Raw genomic sequence first — 17,434 nt, forward strand, 5'->3', positions numbered from 1 at the left:
CCAGAACTAGATGGTGCCTGGCTACAACCCATGACTGCCCTGACAGGGAACAGAGCAGAGAACCCCTGAGGGAGCAGGAGAGCACTGGGATGCAGACCCCAAATTCCCATAAAAAGACCAGACTTAATGGTCTGAGACTAGAAGGACCCCAGAGGCCATGGTCCCCAGACCTTGTTAGCCCAAGACAGGAACCATTCCCAAAGCCATCTCTTCAGACAGGAATTGGACTGATTTTATGGGATAGAAAATGATACTGGTGAAGGATGACCTTCTTGGATCAAGTAGACACATGAGACTATGTAGGCAGCTCCTTTCAGGAGAGGAGATGAGAGGGCAGAGGGAGTCAAAAGCTGGCTGAATGGACATGAAAATAGAGAGTGGAGAGAAAGAGTGTGCTGTCTCAGTGAGAGAAACTAGGAGTATGTACCCAGTGCCGTCGAGTTGATTCCGACTCATAGCAAGGTGTATATAAGTTTTTGTATGAGACTGACTTGATTTGTAAACTTTCACTTAAAGCTCAATAAAAATATAAAAAAAAGAGAGTATGAAATCAGTACATGAAATGTAAAAAAAAAATGTTTTTGAACATAAAATGGAGCTATAGTTTATGCTCAGATTATTGTTGCCTAGTGGGGAACCACTGGTGGCGTAGCGGTTAAGTGCTGCAGCTGCTAACCAAAAGGCTGGCAGTTTGAATCCGCCAGGCGCTCCTTGGAAACTCTATGGGGCAGTTCTACCCTGTCCTGTAGGGTCGCTATGAGTCGGAATCGACTCGATGGCACTGGGTTTGGTTTTTTGGTGGTTTTAATGGGGAACCATGGGCTGCCTCTGTATGAGGATGTTACCAAAAGACCCGTTGCTATCTAGTTATTTCTGCCTCATGTGACTATGTATGCTACAAAGCACACTTGCCCCATAGGGTTCTCTTAACCATACTTCTTCCAGAAGCAGATAACCAGGCCTTACTTCCACACTGTGGTGGGTGGGTTCAAACTACCAACTGTAGGTTAGTAGTCGTTCAGTGCAAACTGACAGCATCACCCAGGGATCTTATGAGAGTGTTAGAAAGGGCTTACTTAGAATTTGGGCTCGTTTGGTGATTTCAAGTAGAATTCCATGGGCCATGGTTTTACTCTGGATTGGGTGCGTTAAGCAAGGGGAATCCTGTGAGTGGATATCTTAATAGTTTTCATCCAGGAGGCAGGAGGCATAGAGTGGGCTGAACTGGTAAAGCGGCACCGGTCACTCATATGGTCCAGGAGGGGATATTTGATAATTTTTTTGTGGTTTGCAGTATTCGTTTCTATGCTCCAGCAGTGCTCTTGTCTTTGTCTCATTCCAAGACACACTATTTTGTTCTGTAAAATTGTTGTGTTTGAGAAGAGAATGTGATGGCCGTGCTGTTAGGGCTGCAAGCTGTCGGGAGATGCTTCTTCTTTCTCATTATAAACAGGGTCTTTGCACACATAAATACGCAGTAGGACATTTGGAAGTTATGAGAAATGCAGGATGATTCACTGTAGAACCCGTGCTCTGCCACTGCCTGGCATCGGCAGCCCCCACCCACCAGATGCCCATGTCATCCCACCAATCCCTATGTTCACCCTGCCCACCCTGGCCAATTTCACAAACACCGTCCCTTGGAAATGGCACCACGCCCATGAAACCACTGTTTGGAATCCAACCCCTGAATCACATCAAAGCAGAGATACATGCTTAGAGTTTATCAGTCTCACCCTCACAGAACAATCTTAACAAGCTGTAGTTTAATGGTTTTGCAGCAAAAGGTAGCCAAAAAAAAAAAACTGTCTAGATAAAATGTCACTTATTGCTTATAGACGATGCTGAGAGCATTGGCAGCACACCACTCACATTCTCTGCATAAAGCCCCACCTGAGAAGTGTGTAGTAGACACTGCCAGTCGCCCACCCAGCATCACTTCCCCCATCATCTTTACTAACAAAACCTCAACTTCTTTAAGGCAGCTAGCTAAACATCTGCTTTTCCAGGCTTCCTTACACCTGGGGGGACCCCGTTTTGGCAAATGAGACATAAATAGAAGCAGCAAAAGTTTGTGATTTCTGAGAAAGCATTTGCTTTCCTAAAAAAAATGAAACAAATGCAACTGGGGCTTCCTTCTTTATTCCTTCCTTTAAAAATAGATGTGTCCTCTTCACCTGTGGCAGCATCTTGTGACCATGAGGCAATGAGCATGGGGACAAAAACCAGCCGAGGACAGCAAAACGTCAGGATCCTTGATGGAACTGTTGAGTAGGTCAATCAACACCAAGTAACTGTCTCCTTCCAGACTTCTTACGTGAGGGAAAAGAAAAAAGCTTTTTTGTTTAAGCCACTATTATTTGTTTTTAAACCACTGTTATTTGTAACTAGACAAATTCCTAATAGATGAAGTCAACGGGTACAACATATAACTGATGGAATAAAAACAAGGTTTATGTAGCGCCTTTAACACTGCAATGCTCTGAACGTGGTGGGAGATTTAAGTATTCATTTTTCACAACAGGAAGTCAACAGTTAACATGAAGTTGATAAACCAAGAAACACTGTAAGCACATTATTTAGAGGTACAGGGGTTATCTACCTAAAAATATAAAAACACAAACAAAGATGTTTGCTCCTCGGAACAGAACTGGGGGCAGGATGGGCCCTTGCTTTTCTTTGTAAGCTCTTCTGTACAAGTTGCTTTCCTGATCACAAGTGTTTAATTTTTTAAAAAATTAATCCCAGTTGGAACAAGTAATGTATAAGATTAAATTTTTCTTGGCACTGAATTATGATTTCTTGAGGAAATGTTTCCTCCTTTCTTGTAAAAATTACAATATAAATGCTTTAAGGCATGCTTCCTCTTTTCTTAAAAGAATTAGATATTTATTTACATACATTTGAAAAGTATATTTACATACCATTTTACCCTGTACCCTGTAAAACCAGTAGACTTCGGTTTCACTTTCCTGGCAGTGGTTCCTTGGAAGCTGGTGGTCAGCGTCGAGCCGATGGTTCAGGACTCCCTAGTCCTGCTTCTACTAGAGCTGTTTTGCTTTACTTACTGTAGATACTAGGCTTTGACAAAAGATTTTATTTGAAGAAAGAGTTCCACTAGTTGAAAAATGCTTGAAAATCACTGCACTAATAGCAATGGTTAGCCACAGCTGGATGTGACCTGCAAATGTTTAGCCTGGCTTTGCATGTTTTCTTGTTCCTTTTTAAACTTAATTTACAGCATTTAATGATCAAATTTCATATAAGCATCCAGATTTCTTATTTTTCTTGAAAAGCCAAAAGATCTAGCAGAAGGGGGGTACTCCTGCTTGGCAGCACACACGGTGAGGGATTGGACACAGATCTCCTAGCTGACACTTTTCCCTGGTTAGTGTCACCCATTTACAGCATCTGTAGGCTCCACCAAAATGTGCAAGCCTGCACTAAGCAGCAAGGAATCCAATTTCTTTCCTTGCAACAGGAAATTGAAGAACGACAAAGACTACTGAACAAGGATTTTTTTTTTTTAAAGTTTTCTGAGTATCAGGTTATAACGTTATAGAAACAAATTAACCAGGAAATCAACTGGTTGAGCTTGCCAAAGGTTTATTTCTCACTTGTGCTGTTTGTCCAAGAGGAGTAGGAAGGTTCTGTTCTACAGGTCACCCAGGGACTCAGGATAACAGAGCTTCCATCATCCCAGGTGCCACTGGCTGCCACAGAAGGGGAAGGCTGGAGAGGTCACGTGAAGACTTTGCACTTCTTCCCCCGGACGTGACGCATTTCATTGGCTATAAGTAGCCACATGGCCCCCCACTAATTCAGGGACTGGGAAATGTAGGGGAAATGACGGGTTATTTGGTGAACACTGCTATCTCTGCTATACGCAACCTTCGGTGCACAGTTTTACCTACCTCAGTCTTAGCTGTGCTCCTGCAACATGACGCACTTTCACTCATGAAGCCAGGAAATCTAAGACAAGTGGCCTTTATTCCAGGTTTTATTACTGTAGAAGGAGAAAATGGACACTGGAGGGTAAGTGGTAGACTCTGCCACATGCATATTCCTAAGAAAACTCAATTCCTATTTGGTTTAGGACTGCAGGTTCAAATACACAACACAGTTACCTCAACAACCATACCAGTATGCCCCCTGACAGACTCTCAATCATAAAGAGTTAGAGCTTTCAAAGAAATAAAAACACAACCTTAGTACAGTATCAACTAATCTCATTCAATGAAACAGCTAAATAGTAAGTAAAATTGTGAAAAAGCACTTAATAAATTAACGTTCCCTGGGCACTGGGTTTTTAAGAAAGGAAACGTCCCTGGGTGACACAGCTAACGTACGTGGCTGCTAACCAAAAGGTTAGTGGTTTGAGTCCACCTAGACGTGCCCCGGAAGAAGGGCCTGATGATCTACTTCCCAAAAATCAGCCACTGAAAACCCTGTGGAGCACAGTTCTCCTCAGACACACATGGGGTCACCACGAGTCCGAACTGACTCGATGGCAACTGTTTTTTTTTTTTTTTTTAAAGAAAAGATATTTAGACGCAATTATTTCCTTTAAAAACTGTTACAAATCCTGATGGCTCTTGTAATCTGTGCTTCTTGGGAAAACCATTCAACCTGAGGTTCAGTTTCGTCATCTATAAACACAGATCATATGTAACAGGCCTGCTGAGAGAGTTAAGTGAGAGTACACAAGTCAAAGTGCTTTTGCAAACAGTCAAGTTTTATACAAATATAAAGTTATGCACCTTCAAAGCTATCACTCCAACAGACACTTATTCAATTAAACATCTTTTAAAAAATTTTAACAATGTATAAATACAATCACAAAATATGTTGATTAAAAGACTCCCACAATGTTTACAGTACCCACAACAGAATTTAGATTACTACAATAGTTTGTACAGGTTGGTTTAGTTTACAGTTAAATATATTGCTTTAAGAAATATCATTAATACAAATGAACGATTTACAATATCCCATTATAGCAAGAAAAAAATAGATTCACAAAACAAAATGTCCTTTAGACACTTGCTATGCCAAGTATCTAAATGATTACTCTATGACATAACTCACTATGACGTAAGAATAATATTCTCTGAGTGGTAAAAGACAGATTTCATTTGGCTGAGGGCTACTGAAGAGCTTCCAGGGAATTCCACAGTAAAATCTTGCTAGTCTTTCCATAAAATAAATAGAGCAGCAGCAATCTCTAGGTATCCATTAAATATAAACTACGAAAATTCTATTTACATAAATTGAGCCTCTAAGTACATGACTTATTACAAATAAAAAGAAAATTTTAGAAACTAACACCACTGGCCCAAATCTGATTTTTACTTGTAGCATGTTTAGGATAAGGATCATTTCTAATGTAAAGATAAACCAAAGTGCTTACTCTTCCATGGAAGCAAAGCTTTCTTCTTCAAATCAACAGAAACAAAATGTAAATACACAGAGCTTTAAGACTAAGAACACCCTCCTACAAATAACCACGGATCCAAACGCAAGGTTCTTCACTGCACACGCATGTGAGCCCAAACGCTAACTGACTGGGGATACGCAGATACCACAGAGCTGCGCGCACACCAGGACACCACCAGGAAATTCTGACGGCGTTTCTAGGGACACCATACCTTCAATCCTCAACTGCCGGAAAGAAAATGAAAACCACTGTTTTTTAAAATCAATAATTGGAAAAACAAACTCAGTACTACTCTTTGTAACATGTACTGAGCTCTAAAAGGTTCAGAGTCAAGAATTTTTTCAGTCATTCTCCGGTGTAACAGGACACATACGCTTTCCCTAGTTATCAAGTCTGATCATCTTCTGTGTTCTGCAAAAGAGAAAAACTCCTTAACATTAAATTTTATTTCACTTAACATACCACAGACTTCAAAGCAACAGACCTAAGGAAACATTCTGTATTTCAGCAGAGCTAGCCACTAAATGATCTCATACTCGCTGGCCCAATTATGTTAAAACTGGACACACTGGCGAAGGAAACAAATGGGCACCATCACCCACCCAGGTGCCCATCATGTCCCATTTCTGCAGCGTATCACAGGTGCCACATGCCTCTACTAATCCCTTCCATGCTGTATCAGGCTCAGGACTCTATCTCACCTCCACTCAACATCCTTCCCCCTTGAGAAACACTGAAAATCCTAAGGAAAAACCTATTAAGCACACACATGGCAATTACCATACAGTGGATTAGAGCAAAGGTGTATTGGGGCCATGTAAAAATACCTTCAGGATGAGAATCACGTCCCTACAAGAATATTAGTTTTCTCTATCTCCTACCTTTATAAGAGAAAGTGAACAATGGAAAGAACAATAAAATTCAAGTCAGGAGAAGTGGGTTCCAAGCCTAACTTCGAATCACGTCCTAGCTGCACATTCCTAAGGAGTCGCCTACTCTCCCAGGGCTTAGTTATCTAAAGTGTAATCATCCGACAAGCAGCGTCAGCATCTCCCAGAAACTTATTAGAAGGGCAAATTATGAGACCTCCCCCCAGATCTACTTGGGGGGTAAGAGTCCAGCAATCTCTGTTTTAACAAATTTTCCAGGTGACTCTGATGCTCACTCAAGTTTGAGAACACTGTGCTATTTAATGCTGCTCGCTGTCCAGGCTGCACAAAACAAACCTGAGGTGTTACCCATACAAAGACCCAGTCAATTTCCACAGAGATTTAACTAATATCCTATTTGCCTATGAATACTATGATTCAAATCCTCCTACTGGGGAATTACAGTAGAAGCTTTTATGTTGGGTGGTGGGGACGGGAAGCAGGACTTTTACTAGTACTTTAAAACAATTTTAATACGGTGTTATTTTGTTTCAACTTGTTCTTCCTATATGCTTAAAGCCATACGAAAAAACAAACATTCTTTAAAATTGTTCATTTAGAGCTACCATAATTGAAAGCAACTGAACTTAAGGTAATTAAAAACAAGTTATTATCAATGATAGCTGAACATTAAGGCCCTATGGTCTCATTCCTTGAACTCCTATTCTTCTTGATTTAAAATAATTTCAGGACACTGGCAATACATTTTTGGAATGTCCTAAAAGCATCCATTAAGAGTAACTAAAACAACTTTATCATCATCATCTGACATCTGAATATATATGTGCCTTAAAATTCTTATGTTAAGAATTATTTCACAAAATTAAACTCTGCAAGAGTTAGAAATCATTAACACCAAAATTACCCTCACAACCAGAAAACACTTACTTGTCTTAAAAACTGCTTTCCAAGATAAGAGGTAGCCATGCTGGTTAAATTCTTTCTGCTGCCCACTTTACATCTGATGTAGCCATACAGGTTGGCACCTTGTAGCACCACACCCATGATAACCACGGCCTGGGAAAAGAGGAAAAATAACCAGTGGTTACTGGTGTAAGAATGACAGCTTTCTCAATGCCATGAACTAAGACACGGCAGCATGTCATGGGAAAGAGGAGGAAAAATGCGCTCTGCAAAGTGGAGGCTGGGCCAATGAGACTCCTGAACTTGCTAAAACAGACCTATCCAATACATGCTCTGCACCAGGCACTGTGCTAGCCCCTGGGGAGCCCCGGGGGGAACCCTTCTCTCCAGGGCTTCCTATGAGTCCATGGTAAAATATAACGTAGATGAGACTCAGAAAAGGCTCAAGTGTTTGTTATTCCTTTAGGGATTACAAAAGAACGGTCAAGATGGAGATGTAGTTCAATAAACTGAGGGCATGCAGTTCTGTGCTAACCATGTGTGGGTGACACCTGGCTGCTGGGAATGCCAACTCAGTGCCTCAAGGCAATGCAGTGCTCAACAGGCTACGCCTTCCATGATGGGGGAGACAGGCACTGGAGGAAGTGCCCTTGTGCAGCTGTTTCTCCCTTGTGGCCACATCAGTGATCCTACAGGTGAGCCCACTGAGGTCACTGACAACAACTCAAACCCACTCTTTAAATATCACAGAAGGAAAACTGCCTAGGACAGTGTGAGCTGGTCCCATGGTCAAATATTCTAGAACAAGGGTCTGCAATGGTTTCTGCCGAGGCCCAGACAGCAGTAAATATATTAGGCTTTGCAAGTCATGTGGTCATGGTTGCAACTGCTCCCCAAAGCAACCAGGTGTAATGGAATGGCTGTGTTCCAGTAAAATTCACAGTAACAGGTGGTGGGCCAGATTTGGCCTGCAGGCCACAGTCTGCCAACCCATATTCTAGAATAAACAGCTCATCAACTCTTCTGCTATAGAAAAGATTACCCAGGAAATGCTCACATCTGTGGAAAGCAAAGCACCTAAACAGAATGTCTTTTCCAATCCAGACTCATACTGCTTAACCAGGGCTTCTAACCTGTATTAATTCTAGTTGAAACCCCTGCTGAAAATTTGCATTTCTAACAACTTCTCCGGAAGTTACTACATAAGAAGCACCTGGGGATCTTGTTAAACTGTAGATTCTGATTCAGTATGTCTGAGTGGAAATGCACACGAACCCAGTTTAAAACCTTGTCTTTTACTCAACAAACTCTATATACCTGATTTTAAGTAAGCAAGTTAGGGAATTTTTACATTTAATTAAGGAATAGGTTCAAGTTCCTAGTAAGAAAAAATAGTTGGTACTTTCTAAACTTGTATTTCATGAAAATAACACATAAGAATTATACAAAGTTCCCAGTTACCCGAATAAACAAAAAGCTCTACGTTCATTTAATTAAAACTCCACCAATTTCTCAAACTTCTCAAAGTGGGGTGGCTCCTGGGTATGTATGGACCAGTGCTTTGAACCAGTTTGTTCTGGTTCAAACCGCTGCTGATAATTTTCATTTCTACCCCCAGATATACTGAATCAGAATCTACTTTTTAAAAGTGTGCTTTAGGTGAAAGTTTACAGTGCAAAACAGTTCCTCATTCAAAAATTTATACTCAAAATTGTTTTGACTTGGTTGCAAACCCCCAACTGTCAGTACTCTCCCGCATTTCCACCCCAGGTTCCCTGGGTTCCCTTGTCCAGTGCCTTCCTACCTCCTTGTCTTGGCTTTTGGGCAGGTGCTGCCCGTTTGGTCTCATCTACTTGATTGAACTAAGCAGCACATTCTTCACGTGTTACTGTTTTATAGACCTGTGCAATCTACAGCTGAAAATGAACTTCAGGAGTGGCTTCAGTTTTGAGTTAGCAGGGTGTCTGAGACCACAGTCTCGGGGGATCTTCCAGTCTCTGTCAGACCAGTAAGTCTGGTCTTTTTGAGTGTGTGTGAATGTGAATTTTGTTCTACATTTTTCTCTCACTTCGTCCAGGAACACTCTATTGTGATCCCCGTCAGAGTGACTGGCGGTGGTAACAAGGCACCATCTAGTTCTGGGCTCAGGCTGGTGGAGGCTGTGGTTCACGTGGGTCGTTAGTCCCTAGACTAATATTTTCCTTGTGTCTGATTTTCTTCAATATCCTCTGCTCTGGATGAGATGGGACCAACAGATCTATCTTGCATGGCCACTGGCAATATTTTAAGACCTCAGGACGCTAACCACCAAAATAGGATGTAGAGCATTTTCTTTATGAACTATGTTATGCCAATTGACCTAGATGTCCCCTGAGACCATGGTCCCCAGCCCTCAGCCCCAACTCGGTCCCTCGAGGTGTTTGGACAGGTCTAGGAAGCTTCTAAGACTGCCTTCTTCCCCTATATTGTATGTTCTCTTTCCCTTCACCAAAGTTAGCACTTGTCTACTATGTAGTTCAAGATTTCCCCTCCCTACGCCTCCCCTCTCATGTACCCATCTGTTTTTTCTGTGTGTAAAGCTTTTCTTGGGTTAATACTGATTTCATACAATATTTGTCCTTTTGTGATTGACTTATTTCACTCAGCATAATGCCTTCCAGATTCACCCATGTTGAGAAATTTCACAGGTTCATCATTGTTCTTTATCGTTGGGTAGTATTCCATTGCGTATGCACCACAATATGTATACCCATTTATCTGTGGATGAGTACTTAGGTTGTTTCCATCTTTTTGCTGTTGTAAATAACGGTGCAATGAACATGGGTGTGCATATATCTATTTGTATGACTGCTCTTATTTCTCCAGGAAATATTACTAGCAGTGGGATTGCTGGATCATATGGTATTTCTATTTCTAACTTTTTAAGGAAGTGCCATATCATTTTCCATAGAGGTTGTACCATGTTACATTCCCCCTAGCAATGTATAAGAGTTCCGATCACCCCACAACCTATCCAGTATTTGTTATCTTGGTTTTGATACTTTCAGAGTGAGATGGTATCTCACTGTAGTTTTGATTTGCATTTCTCTTATGGCTGGTGATCAACAAGCATTTCTTCATGGTCTGTTAGTTGCCTGAATGTCATCTTTGGTGAAGTGTCTGTTCATATCTTTTGCCATTTTTAATTGGATTGTCTTTTTATCATTGAGGTGTTAAAGCATTGTATAGATTTTAGAGATTAGACCCCTGTCAGATACGTCATAGCCAAAAACTTGTTCCTGGTCTGTAGGTTCCCTTTTTTTACTCTTTTGGTGAAGTCTTGAGCATAGTGTTTAATCTATAAGAGCTTCCAGTTATCTAGTTTATCTTCTAGTATTTGTACATTTTAAGTTATGGTTTGTATTCTACTTATGCCATCTATTAGGGCCCCTAGCGTTGCCCTTATTTTTTCTTCCACGATCTTTATTGTTTTAGGTTTTATATTTAGTTATTTTGTGTTAGTTTTTGTGTATGGTTTGAGGTACAGGTCCTGTTTCATTTATTTACAGATGGATGTCCAGTTTTGCCAGTACTGTTTGTTAAAATGACTGTCTTTTCCCCATTTAATGGACTTTGGTCCTTTGTTAAAGATCACCTCACCACAGTTGGATGGATTTACATCTAGGTTTTCAATTCTGTTCCATTGGTCTATGTGTCTGTAACTATACCAGTACCAGGCTGTTTTGACTAGTAGGTTCTGAGATCAGCTAGTGTGAGGGTTCCTCCTACTTTGTCCTTTTTCTTCAATAATGCCTTGCTTATCCTGGGCCTCTTTCTTTTCCATTTAAAGCTGGTAATTATTTTTTCCATCTCATTAGAGAGTGCTGTTGGTATCTGGACTGTGATTTGTATTTTATATGTAGATCACTTTAGGTAGAATTAATATTTTCACATTTTCCAAGAGCATGGTATGTTTTCCCACTTACACACGTCTCCTGATTTCTGGCAGTAGTATTCTATAATTTTCTTTGCATAGGTCTTTTACATCCCTCCTTAGATCTCCTAAATATCTTTTTAGGGTCTATTATCAGTGATATTGTTCTCCTAATTTCCTTTGCGAAGTTCTTTTTGGTGTATAGAAATCTAACTGATTTTTATACGTTGAACATGTATCCTTCTACTCTTCTGAATGTTTCTACTAGTTCCAGTAGTTTTCTTGTGGAATCTTTGGGGTTCTCTAAGTATAGGACCGTATCATCAGCAAATAGGGGCAGTTTGGCTTCTTTTCCAATTTGGATGCCCTTTATTTTTCTTCCCTTACTGCTCTAGCTAGGACTTCCAGTCACAATGTTAAATACGAGTGATGATAAAAGGCATCCTTGTCTTGTTCCTACTCTCAGGGGGAATGCTTTCAGCCTCTCTCTGTTGACAACAATGTTGGCTCTTTGTTTTGTATGGATGCCCTTTATTACGCTGAGGAATTCCCCTTCTGTTCCTGTTTTAGTTCTTATCAGGAATGGGTGTTGGACTTTTCCAAATGCCTTTTATTCATCAGTTGAGATGATCTTGTGATTCTTATCCTTTGTTAGATTTATGTGGTGGATTATACTGATTGATTTCTAACGTTGAACCACCCTTGCATACCTGGTATGAATCCTAGTTGGTCATGGTGTTTTGTTTTTTTTTTATATGATATGATGCTGAATTCTATTGGCTAGAATTTTTTTGAAAACTTTTGCGTCTATATTCATGAGAGATACTGATCTCTAATTTTCTTTTTTTGTGGTGTCTTTGCCTGGCTTTAGTGTCAGGGTTATGCTGGCTTCAGAGAATGAATTTGGGGGTATTCCTTCATTTTCAATGCTCTGAAATAGTTCCAGTAGTACTGGTATGAGCTCTTCCCTGAATGTTTGGTAGAATTCTCCAGTGAAGCTGTCTGGGCCAGGGCTTTTTCTGTTGGGAGTTTTTTTTATTACCTTTTATCTCTTGTTATGGGTCTGTTCAGATTTTCTACTTTAGTCTGTATTAGTTTAGGTATGTAGTATGTCTCTAGAAATCAGTCCATTTCCTCTAAGTTCTCCAATTTGTTGGAATACGATTTTTCATAACATTCTGTTACCTGTCTTAGGCTGTGTTCTCTACAGAAGCAAAACCAATGCAGCATATAAATAGAGATGTATAAAAAGGAAATGGCTCACGCGGTTGTAGAGGCTGAAAAGTGGCAAGTTCACAAGTTGGGTTGGAAGCCTCTCCTGAGTCACAAAGCCATAAGTGCTGGTGAATCCAAGATCAGAAGGTCTGACAGGGGCTTCTGGCTCACAGGCTGTGGAGCCGACAAATCCCAAGACTGCCAGGTAAGCTGCTAGCTGAAGTCCCAAGAACCAGAGGCCAGATGAACCAGAGCTAGCTACAGGATCTAGAGCAAGCAAAAGCCCACAAGCCGTGCCAGAAAGTCTACCTATATTAAATGCAGGTCACACACCCAAGGAAACTCCCTTTCCACTGACTGGCTACTCACAATAGATCCCATCATGGAGGTGATCACATTATTATAGACCAAACCCAGTGCTGTCGAGTCAATTCCGACTCACAGCAACCCTATACAACAGAGTAGAACTGCCCCATAGCTTCCAAGGAGCACCTGGAGGATTTGAACTGCCAACACTTTGGTTAGCAGCTGTAGCACTTAGCCACTACGCCACCAGGGTTTCCATGATTGCCAAATTACATCATAACTGCCAAACCACTGAGAATTATGTTTTATTTATCCTGGAGGTCTTGTCATCAAGTACGCAGGTATTTCTAAAGGTTATGTCTTTTTGGTGGATTCTCCCTTTATCGTTATATAATGTCCTTCCCTGTCCTTAACGATGGATTTTCCCTTAAAGTCTACTTTATCGGATATTAGACTTGCCATTTTTGTTCTTTTTTCATAGCTATTTGCTTGATATATTTTTTCTATCCTTTGATTTTTAATATATTTATGTCTTTGCATCTAAGATGTGCCTCTTGTAGACAGTGTATTGATGGGTTGAATTTTTTAATCCATTTTCTCACTCTGTCTCTTTACATGTGTATTTAAGCTGTTTACATTCATTGTGATTATCGATAGGTATGAGTTTATTGCTATCATATTGTTGTGTTTTTTTGCATGTGTGTGGTGCTGACGTTTTCTTTGATCCTCTTACTTTCCTGTGAATTCCTTCTGTTTGTGGATTTTCTTTTCATTTCTTTCATTATTATAGATTTTGTGTTTACTGAAACTTTAGGTTTTTCTCTTTTTATTTTGATGAGTATGTTTGTTAACTTTCTTTGTGGCTACCTTGAAATTTATTCTTATCTTCCTAAGTTTGAACCAGTCTTTTATTACTTGATATCACCTTTACTTCCTCCCCATTTCGAAGCTCTATACCTACACCATTTAGTCTCCCTTTTATTGTTTCGACACTGTCGTCATTTACAGACAGGAAAACTGTCTGTTTCCCTGTTTTAAGTCTTCTAGCTTTGTTTTATTACTGAGAGTTCTTTACCTGGGTTGGTATCTAGCTGATGCTATCCTGTGTCCTAGACACTGGCTCTTGTCTTATGTTGCTGGTTCTCTACCCGAAGGACTCCCTTTAATATTTAAGTTTAGTTTGGTTTTTATGAATTCCCTTAGTTGCTGTTTATCTGGAAATGTCTTAATTTTGCCATCATATTTGAAAGAGATTTTTGCAGAATATATTACTCTTGGTTAGGTTTTTTTCTTTCAAGGTTTTATATATGTCATTCTAGTGCCTTCTTGCCTGCATAGTTTCTGCCAAGCAATCAGGGCTCAGTATTGTTTCCCCTTCGAAAGTGACTTTTTGTTTTTCTAGAGCTGCTCTCAGGAGAATCTACATTTTAACAAGATCCCCAGATCCCCATGTATAACTTCCTGGGAACTTGTTAGAAATTAAAATTCTTAGCAGGGGTTCAAACCAGAACTAACCAGTTTGAGGCCCTGGTATGCACCAACATGTCACAGGGCACCTGAATTCACAGAATGAGCATGGGTTCCACCGAGGCATCAATTTTACTTAATGGCAACAAATTTTAAAATGTATTTATAAGTTAGAATAAGCAGACTTCTGGTTTAAAATGGTGTAGTATGGCCAGATATCTAGATCTCCCTGCCTCTAAAACAGCAAATAAATTTTAAAAAATGGCAAATAAGCCAGTACCAATGAACATTAAAAAGGGCTGGGGAACAGAGGAAGAGCTAGCCTGGTACAGGCCTACACATTACTCTACAACATTCAATACAATTCTACCCTCCAAAGAAGCTTTAAGGGAAATTGATTAGTAATCATCACCCTCAATTCAGAGGCAGAAGTATAGAGCATACAGACAGCTCTAGGAAAAGACAGAGAACCAGTGAAAGAACAGGAGACCCACCCAGCCAACAGCAACAGAGTCGATTCTGACTCACGGCGACCCATGTTTTACAGTAGAAATGTGTTCCATAGGGTTTTCTTGGCTGTCATCTTCATGGAAGCAGATCACCAGGGCTTCCTTCTATGGTGCTGCTGGGCGGGTTTGAAAGGCCAGCTTTAGGTTGGGTTAGTAGCGGAGCACGAACCGTTTGCGCTACCCAGGGACCTTCCCAACCAACAAGGACCCAAAAAGGCAGGGAAATTCTTGCAGCTTGCATGATAGTTCCTTCCTCATGGGAGGAAAGCAGGGGAGCAAGAGTAGAAGGACCAACAATCATCAGAGTGAACCATCTTCAGAGAACAGGGGTAGGGAGGGAGGTTCATTAAAAGCCTAGGTGAAGCTGCCTCCCACCCTACGGACTTAATACTGGAGTCCCAGACAACCTTTAACATAGCCTTTTCCTCTTCTGGAGTCCCTAGGTGATACAAACAGTTAACACACTCAGCTGCCAATTAAAAGGTTTGAGGCTTGATCCACATGGAGATGCCTCAGAAGAAAGATCTACTGCCAAAAAATCAGCTAGTGAAAACACCATGGAGCACAGTTCTACTCTGACATACGTGGGGCCACCATGAGTCTGAGTCAACTCAACAAGCAACTGTCTTTCCCTCTTTTGCTTTAGGGCAATAAAAACATCTGACAGGAAAAGACCGTGCTGACGCTCTCAGATGATGCTAAGGTTCTGGGCCTCACGAACTACCTAAAGCAGGAGGCAGAGCCAGAATGGAGTTCACCCCCAGCCAGGGACAAGAGGTCTGCTACATGAGAGAAGGCAGAGTCCAAGCCAACCAGCCAAGTCAGGCCACAGCCCAGGCTGAGTTCTCTTCACACATGCACCTTCAGGCCACCCAAAACAGTATCTAAACTCTAGTTCACAGCAGAGCCCAAATGTCAGGCAACATGAGAAAGCAACCAAGGAGGATTCACCAGCGCTGAACCAGCACGAAGAGGAAATCTGGACAGAGCTGCCACCATAAGCATGAGTAAAATGGTGAGGGAAAAGGCAAAAAAGCTTCCATGCAAAACAACAGCAAAAAAGAAAATCAGGAAGATAATATGCAAAGGACAGGTGAAGAATCTATTCTGAAATATAAACCACCAAATTAAAAACATTCCTGGAAGTACTTCACCCTAGAGAAAAACTGAGTCGGAATCAATTGGATGGCAGTGTTTTGTTTTTTTTTTTAAAGAAAAACCTAAAGATGAAAATGGAAAGAGATCAGAGGTAGGCTAAAATAACAGAAGGAGATGAAAGCTGAGCTGGAAGAGCAGAGGAAATGCAGAGAAGCCTTGGCTGAGCACCCGATTTAAAGCAGCCTCCTGTCTCCTCCTAGCACTCTCTAGCCCATTACTCTGCACCATTTTCTTTAACATCCTCTGTGACCTCGTCTGTCTACCCCCACTAGAAAGTACCTTGTTTACCTGCCCCTGTGTCCCCAGATCCTCGGTGGCACAAACAGTTTGCGCTTCACTTCTAAAGGTTGGTGATTCAAACCCATGCAGTTGTGCCACAGAAGAAAGTCCTGGCAATCTGTTTCCATAAAGATTACAGCCAAGAAAACCCTTTGGAGCAGTTCTACTCTGCACACATGGGGTCACCATAAGTTGGAATAGACCCAACGGACAACTCGTTTGGTTTTTGGACCTCTGTCCCCACAACCTCGAATACCACTGGCATATGGTGAACTCCCAAAAATACTTCCTGAATGAATAAACATAAAAGAAAAATGAGACATTAAAGCAATAGTAGATCGTTCTTGTTGTTACGTGCCGTCGAGTCAGTTCCGACTCATAGTGACCCTATGCACAACAGAACGAAACACTGCCCGGTCCTGCGCCGTCCTTACAATCGTTGTTATGCTTGAGCCCATTGTTGCAACCACTCTGTCAATCCACCTCGTTGAGGGTCTTCCTCTTTTCCGCTGACCCTGTACTCTGCCAAGCATGATGTCCTTCTCCAGGGATTGATCCCTCCTGACAACATGTCCGAAGTATGTAAGACGCAGTCTCGCCATCCTTGCCTCTAAGGAGCATTCTGGCTGCACTTCTTCCAAGACAGATTTGTTCGTTCTTTTGGCAGTCCATGGTATATTCAATATTCTTCGCCAGCACCACAATTCAAAGGCGTCAACTCTTCTTTGGTCTTCCTTATTCATTGTCCAGCTTTCACATGCATATGATGTGATTGAAAATACCATGGCTTGGGTCAGGAGCACCCGGGTCTTCAGGGTAACATCTTTGCTCTTCAACATTTTGAAGAGGTCCTTTGCAGCGGATTTGCCCAATGCAATGCGTCTTTTGATTTCTTGACTGCTGCTTCCATGGCTGTTGATTGTGGATCCAAGTAAAATGAAATCCTTGATAACTTCAATCTTTTCTTCATTTCTCGTGATGTTGCTCATTGGCCCAGTTCTGAGGATTTTTGTTTTCTTTATGTTGAAGCGTAATCCATACTGAAGGCTGTGGTCTTTGATCTTCATTAGTAAGTCCTTCAAGTCCTCTTCACTTTCAGCAAGCAAGGTTCTGTCATCTGCTAACGCAGGTTGTTAATGAAGTCTTCCTCCAATCCTGATACCCCGTTCTTCTTCATATAGTCCAGCTTCTCGGATTATTTGTTCAGCATACAGATTAAATAGGTATGATGAAAGAATACAACGCACATCTTTCATGACTTTAAACCAATCAGTATCCCCTTGTTCTGTCCGAACAACTGCCTCTTGATCTATGTAAAGGTTCCTCATGAGCACAATTAAGTGTTCTGGAATTCCCA

General features: G+C 41.1%; 1 protein-coding gene across 12 annotated transcripts in view; it reads right to left on the bottom strand.

Annotated features, from left to right (window-relative positions):
- Positions 1 to 2,124: 2,124 nt before the first annotated feature.
- The window catches only part of TVP23C (trans-golgi network vesicle protein 23 homolog C), a 29,449-nt gene continuing 14,139 nt past the window's right edge, over positions 2,125 to 17,434 (bottom strand). For 4 of the 12 annotated variants that reach the window (XM_064270260.1, XM_064270262.1, XM_023539585.2 and 1 more), the window contains 2 exons: positions 7,255 to 7,383; positions 2,125 to 5,848 (listed from right to left, as the gene is read on the bottom strand). In XM_064270260.1, coding sequence (XP_064126330.1) covers positions 5,825 to 5,848; positions 7,255 to 7,383 — 153 coding nt within the window. In that variant the 3' untranslated portion in view covers positions 2,125 to 5,824. Of the gene's footprint in view, positions 5,849 to 7,233; positions 7,384 to 17,434 lie in introns of those variants that run through there. The other 8 variants (XR_010318237.1, XR_010318236.1, XR_010318235.1 and 5 more) reach the window with 8 other exon arrangements.

This window comes from Loxodonta africana, chromosome 18 (assembly GCF_030014295.1).
Source record: "Loxodonta africana isolate mLoxAfr1 chromosome 18, mLoxAfr1.hap2, whole genome shotgun sequence".
NCBI classification, from domain to species: domain Eukaryota; kingdom Metazoa; phylum Chordata; class Mammalia; order Proboscidea; family Elephantidae; genus Loxodonta; species Loxodonta africana.